Source organism: Salvelinus sp. IW2-2015, unplaced genomic scaffold (genome assembly GCF_002910315.2).
Source record: "Salvelinus sp. IW2-2015 unplaced genomic scaffold, ASM291031v2 Un_scaffold6761, whole genome shotgun sequence".
NCBI classification, from domain to species: Eukaryota; Metazoa; Chordata; class Actinopteri; order Salmoniformes; family Salmonidae; genus Salvelinus; species Salvelinus sp. IW2-2015.
The window spans coordinates 11124-18165 of record NW_019948023.1 but is presented as its reverse complement, the minus strand read 5'-3'; the positions used below and the strand labels follow the sequence as shown (position 1 = coordinate 18165).

Here is a 7042-nt window from a genome sequence, read left to right as displayed (position 1 = left end):
CGCATGATAGAAGTCAACAGGGAACCGGTTAAGCAGGATAGTCTGTTCCATCGGTCAGACTTCTTATTACATTGCGCAGTCCGTGCTAAGCCAACTGAAGTAGACAAACATACAATATGTAGGCTATCCATGATATCATCTGACCTCTTGGTTAGAGGTTACCTGACATAGGCTTTTAAACAGCGTTGGCAAAAGGCATGCCCGGTGCTTGTTTGCGTTAATTAGTTTTTAACGATGTCCTTGTGTGAGCATGCGTTGTGCGTGTGTGTATGGTGTTGTGTTAGTGTATGATGTGTGTGTGTGTGTGTAAGTGAGTTCGTTTGTTGCTGTTTTTTTTGTGTATGTGTGTGTATGTGTAATGATGTGTTGTGTGTTGTGTGTGTGTGTGTGTGTGTGTGTGATGTGTGGTATGATGTGTGTGTGTGTGTGTGTGTTGTTGTGTGGGTGCGCGTTGGGTGGTGGGTGGTGGGTGTGTGTGATGTGTATGTGTGTGTGTGTGTGTGGTGTGTGTGGTGTTGTGTGTTGTGCATAAAGTAAAATATTAAAAGAGGACGTGTGAGAGCAGCGTTATTAATATCTTGAACAACACAAAAGTGTAGCTGGTGGCGATGAAGTCAAGGCGGTGGTGTGAGTGGGCTGGTCCAGCTTGGGATGTGATGAAGGGCGTGACTCGAGCGGCGTGGGTGTAGCTGGTGCATGAAGTCCCAGGCGGTGGGTGTAGCTGTGCATGAAGTCAGGCCGGTGGGTGTAGCTGTGCATGAAGTCAGGCGGTGGGTGTAGCTGGTGCATGAAGTCAGGCGGTGGGTGTAGCTGGTGCATGAAGTCAGGCTGTGGGTGTAGCTGGTGCATGAAGTCAGGCTGTGGGTGTAGCTGGTGCATGAAGTCAGGTGCAGGAGAGCAGAGATGAGTGAACAACGCACTTATGAAATAGCACAAAGTAAACATACCAATGTGCGAACAATAACGGTTGCCACAAAACACGGGTGAAAACAGCACCCGGAAAAAAACAGCCGGAAACGTACCGCACTGAACAATAAACAATCACACACAAAGACATGGGGAAAACAGAGGGTTAAATACATGGCCAGTAATTGGCAAATGAAAACCAGGTGTGTGGGAAACAAAGACAAAACCAATGGAAAATGAAAAGTGGATCGGTGATGACTAGAAGACAGGCGACGTTGACCGCCAAGCGCCGCCCGAACAAGGAGAGGAACCGACTTTGGCGGAAGTCGTGACATGTCCAAACTTTTGACTGGTATATATATATTTACAGTACCAGGTACTATATATTTACAGTACCAGGTACTATATATTTACAGTACCAGTAAAACGTTTGGACACACCTACTCTTTATTTGTACTATTTTCTACATTGTAGAATAATAGTGAAGACATCCTCAAAACTATGAAAAAACACATACATCATCACATTGTAACCAAAAAAGTGTTAAACAAATCAAAACATATTTTATATTTGATATTCTTCAAAGTAGCCACCCTTTGCCTTGATGACAGCTTTGCACACTCTTGGCATTCTCTCAACCAGCTTCAAGAGATTGTCACCTGAAATGCATTTCAATTAACATGTGTGCCTTGTTAAAAGTTAATTTGTGGAATTTCTTTCCTTCTTAATGCGTTTGAGTCAATCAGTTGTGTTGTGACAAGGTAGGGGTGATATACAGAAGATAGCCCTATTTGGTAATTGAATGTTCATTTCCCTACCATAAGCCACCTCCAACGTTGTTTAGAGAATTTGGCAGTACGTCCAACTGGCCTCACAACCGCAGACCACGTGTACGCACGCCAGGCCAGGACCTCTGCATCTGGCTTCTTCACCTGCGGGATCGTCTGAGACCAGCCACCTGGACAGCTGATGAAAGTGTGGGTTTGCACAACGCAGGAAATTCTGCACAAACTGTATGACGTTGTGTGGGCGAGCGGTTTGCTGATGTCAACGTTGTGAACAGAGTGCCCCATGATGGTGGTGGGGTTATGGTATGGGCAGGCATAAGTTATGGACAATGAAAACAACTGCATTTTATCGATGGCAATTTGAATGCACAGGGAAACTGTGACAAGATCCTGAGGTCCATTGTTGTGCCATTCATCAGCCGCCATCGCCTGTTTCAGCATGATAATGTACGGCCCCATGTTGCAAGGATCTGTATACAATTCCTGAAAGCTGAAAATGTCCCAGCTCTACCATGGCTTGCATACTCAGACATATCACCCATTGAGCATGTTAAGGATTCTCTAAATCGATGTGTATGACAGCGTGTTCCAGTTCCTGCCAATATCCAACAACATCACACAGCCATTGAAGAGGAGTGGGATAACATTTCACAGGCCACAATCAAAAGCGCCACATGGATTAGACGCGTCTCCGACTACCTCCTCCTCACCCTTGCTTACATTTTATTTAAAATTATACTTTTGCCCGACTAAACTGCGGCCTGAGCGCACCGCATCGGTGTGCCAAAATACACCACAACCCCGAGAGGCAAAAGATTCTGAGTCTGTCCCGCCAGCAATACCCTCCTACAACGGGGCACACGGCCTCCTCTTCCCTGCTTGGCTGATTCTTACCCATGGTACGGTAGAGAAGGTGTTCGAAAAACCACAGGATGCCGAGTCTTTCATTGACAGGATTACTATATAGCACCAACGCCCTAGACACATAGGCCGTCCGCGAGTAGCTGTTTCACCGTTATAGGTAGATTATCACAATTCAGATCCAAAATGGCGTAGCAGTCAGATGTCTTTGTCCTTCGTCTTGTCTGTCCCATGTATAATATCTTTATATATATTTTTCTTCGCATATCCTTTTATTTTTGTTCTAAACCTCAACTCAAAAATAATCTCCTGCAACCCGCCTCACCCAATGTGGTGTGAGTCTGTTTTTTCTAAATGTTTATTTACCTCGGAACCGGAATCAACAAAAAGCTAGCCAGATCACTAGCTACTAGCTAATAGTCAGCTAACCACTACTAGCGGTCATCAAATAACCTTTAGCTCGGAAAGCTCTCGCCAGTTTGTAACAACAGACTCAAACCAGAGGCATACCGGACCTATTTTCTTCCATATCCCCGGATTCCTACCAAAGCTCTGGACCTATTCACCTGGATCATCGCAGTAGCTAGCTGCTACCCGACTGCTGCTCCTGGCTAACGTCTGTCCCAAAGCAAGCTCCAATTAGCCTGGAGCTAGCCATGCTAGGCCCATTCTCCCCGGCTAGCTGAAGACGCCCATCAGCCACTCCTGGGCTACAATACCTGGACCCCTTCTACTGCGGTACGGAGCACAGAACCCTGCACGATCCTTCACGACTGATTATGACGTAATCTGCCAAGGGGGTACTCAACTGGCCCTACATCACGACGTCCCCTGAATTGCCCATGTCTGCTAGCCTGCTCGCCGCGCCCCGCAAGATGCTAGCCACGGCCCGCTAGCTGTCTAGAGCATAGTCTGGCTGTTGAGCTGATAATGATCCATCGGCCAATCTTCTTGGGCAACTATACCTATTTTGCCAATTGGACTTGGACCCCTCTGCTACTCGGAACCCTACTAATCCATCACGACTGGTCTATCGACGTCACCGCACGCGGAGGCTAAAACAGACTTTCCTCTATCGAGACGTCCCTCTAAGGCCCCGGCCTGCTAGCTGTCTGAATCGCCGTGTCTCCAGCCAGCCCAACCACTCACTGGACCCCTATGATCACCCGGCTAAACATGCCTCTTCCTAATATCAATATGCCTTGTCTATTACTGTCCTGGTTAGTGATTATTGTCTTATTTCACTGTAGAGCCTCTAGCCCTGCTCAATATGCCTTAACCAACCATTTAGTTCCACCTCCCACATATGCGGTGACATCACCTGGTTTAAACGACTCTAGAGATAATATCTCTCTCATCATTACTCAATGCCTAGGTTAACCTCCAATATACTCACATCCTACCATACCTTTGTCTGTACATTATGCCTTGAATCTATTCTATCGCACACAGAAACCTGCTCCTTTTACTCTCTGTTCTGAATGTAATAGACGACCGGTTCTGATAGCCTTTAGCCGTACCCTTATCCTACTTCTCCTCTGTTCCTCTGGTGATGTAGAGGTTAATCCAGGCCCTGCAGTGCCTAGCTCCACTCTTACTCCCCAGGTGCTCTCATTTGTTGACTTCTGTAACCGTAAAAGCCTTGGTTTCATGCATGTTAACATTAGAAGCCTCCTCCCTAAGTTTGTTGTATTCACTGCTTTAGTACACTCTGCCAACCCGGATGTCCTAGCCGTATCTGAATGCTGGCTTAGGAAGACCACCAAATACCCTGAAATTTCCATCCCTAACTATAACATTTTCCGAAAAGATAAAACTGCCAAAGGGGGCGGTGTTGCAATCTACTGCAGAGATAGCCTGCAGAGTTCTGTCTTACTATCCAGGTCTGTACCCAAACAATTCGAGCTTCTACTTTTAAAACTCCACCTTTCCAGAAACAAGTCTCTCACCGTTGCCGCTTGCTATAGACCACTTTCTGCCCCCAGCTGTGCCTTGGACACCATATGTGAATTGATTGCCCCCCATCTATCTTCAGAGCTCGTGCTGCTAGGTGACCTAAACTGGGACATGGTTAACTCCCCAGCCATCCTACAATCTAAGATTGATGCCCTCAATCTCACACAAATTATCAATGAACCTACCAGGTACAACTCCAAATCCAAAAACACGGGCACCCTCATAGATATCATCCTGACCTACTTGCCCTCCAAATACACCTCCACTGTTTTCAACCAAGATCTCAGCGATCACTGCCTCATTGCCTGCATCCGTAATGGGTCTGCGGTCAAACGACCACCCCTCATCACTGTCAAATGCTCCCTAAAACACTTCAGTGAGCAGGCCTTTCTAATCAACCTGGCCCGGGTATCCTGGAAGGATATTGACCTCATTCCGTCAGTAGAAGATGCCTGGGTATTCTTTAAAAGTGCCTTCCTCACCATCTTAAATAAGCATGCCCCATTCAAAAAAAATTGAACCAGGAACAGATATAGCCCCTGGTTCTCTCCAGACCTGACTGGCCTTGACCAGCCCAAAAACATCCTGTGGCGATCTGCATTAGCATCGAATACCCCCAGTGATATGCAACTTTTCAGGGAAGTTAGGAACCAATATACACAGGCAGTTAGGAAAGCAAAGGCTAGCTTTTTCAAGCAGAAATCTGCATCCTGTAGCACAAACTCAAAAAAGTTCTGGGATACTGTAAAGTCCATGGAGAATAAGAGCCCCTCCTCCCAGCTACCCACTGCACTGAGGCTAGGAAACACTGTCACCACCAATAAATCCACTATAATTGACAATTTCAATAAGCATTTTTCTACGGCTGGCCATGCTTTCCACCTGGCTACCCCTACCCTGATCAACAGCCCTCCACTCCCCACAGCAACTCGCCCAAGCCTCCCCCATTTCTCCTTCACCCAAATCCAGATAGCTGATGTTCTGAAAGAGCTGCAAAATCTAAACCCCTACAAATCAGTCGGGCTGGACAATCTGGACCCTCTCAAATTAGCTGCCGAAATTGTTGCAACCCCTATCACTAGCCTGTTCAACCTCTCTTTCATATCGTCTGAAATTCCCAAAGATTGGAAAGCTGCCGCGGTCATCCCCCTCTTCAAAGGGGGAGACACTCTAGACACAAACTGCTACAGACCTATATCTATCCTACCCTCCCTTTCTAAGGTCTTCGAAAGCCAAGTTAACAAACAGATTACCGACCATTTCGAATCCCACCCCACCTTCTCCGCTATGCAATCTGGTTTCAGAGCTGGTCATGGGTGCACCTCAGCCACGCTCAAGGTCCTAAACGATACCATAACCGCCATCAATAAGAGACATTACTGTGCAGCCGTATTCATTGACCTGGCAAAGGCTTTACCACATTCTAATCGGCAGACTCAACAGCCTTGGTTTCTCAAATGATTGCCTCGCCTGGTTCACCAACTACTTCTCAGACAGAGTTCATTGTGTCAAATCAGAGGGCCTGTTGTCCGGACCTCTGGCAGTCAGTATGGGGGTGCCACAGGGTTCAATTCTCGGGCCGACTCTCGTCTTTGTATACATCAATGATGTCGCTCTTGCTGCTGGTGATTCTCTGATCCACCTCTACGCAGACGACAGCATTCTGTTACCTCTGGCCCTTCTTTGGACACTGTGTTAACTAACCTCCAGACGAGCTTCAATGCCATACAACTCTCCTTCCGTGGCCTCCAAATGCAAGTAAAACTAAATGCATGCTCTTCAACCGATCGCTGCCCACACCTGCCCGCCCGTCCAGCATCACTACTCTGGACGATTCTGACTTAGAATATGTGGACAACTACAAATACCTAGGTGTCTGGTTAGACTGTAAACTCTCCTTCCAGACTCACATTAAAATTAAGCACATTAATCTGCTTTATAATGGATGTAGAGCCTAATTGGCATACATATGCAGCACGTGAATTCCATAAAAAATGCACCTTTATAACAAAAGCATTAATACATAATAATACAAGCGTGTGTAAAACCTGAGGTGTTTTCATCTACTAAGTCTGAAACCTGAAGTGTCATCACAGTCCAAGTATAAAACCTGAAGGTGCTACATCTAACTGAAGAGTCTGAACCTGAAGGGTTTTTCATCTAAAGTCTGAAACCTGAAGGTGTTTTCATCTACTAAGTCTGAAACTGAAGGTGTTTTCATCTACTAAGTCTGAAACTGAAGGTGTTTTATCTACTAAGTCTGAAACCTGAGAGTGTTTTCAACTACTACAGTACCTATGAATCCTGAAGGTGTTTTCATCTACTAGTATTGTGTAAAACCTGTTTTAGCGTTTTAGCATTGTGGTGTGCTGGTGGCTATACTCACTGTGGCTGCGTACAGTCCTGTAGGTTACACATTCTCCTGATGGGTTTTGGCTTCTTGCTGACATCACAGTATCCCCGGTGGACCATCTTGATGTCACCCTTTTTCCTGCAGCCATACTTAGTGTACTGGAACCCTAGGGGAGGAA

The 7042-nt window shown here is 46.3% G+C and overlaps 1 protein-coding gene across 1 annotated transcript in view; it reads right to left on the bottom strand.

Moving 5' to 3' along the window:
* Window positions 1-6897: 6897 nt before the first annotated feature.
* LOC112079041 (A disintegrin and metalloproteinase with thrombospondin motifs 3-like) overlaps window positions 6898-7042 on the bottom strand; it is a gene marked incomplete at both ends in the record, with an annotated part of 9061 nt that continues 8916 nt past the window's right edge. Inside the window, one exon of the mRNA XM_024145105.1 lies at window positions 6898-7030. Within this exon, the coding sequence (XP_024000873.1) occupies window positions 6898-7030 (133 nt within the window). The remainder of the gene's footprint in view (window positions 7031-7042) is intronic.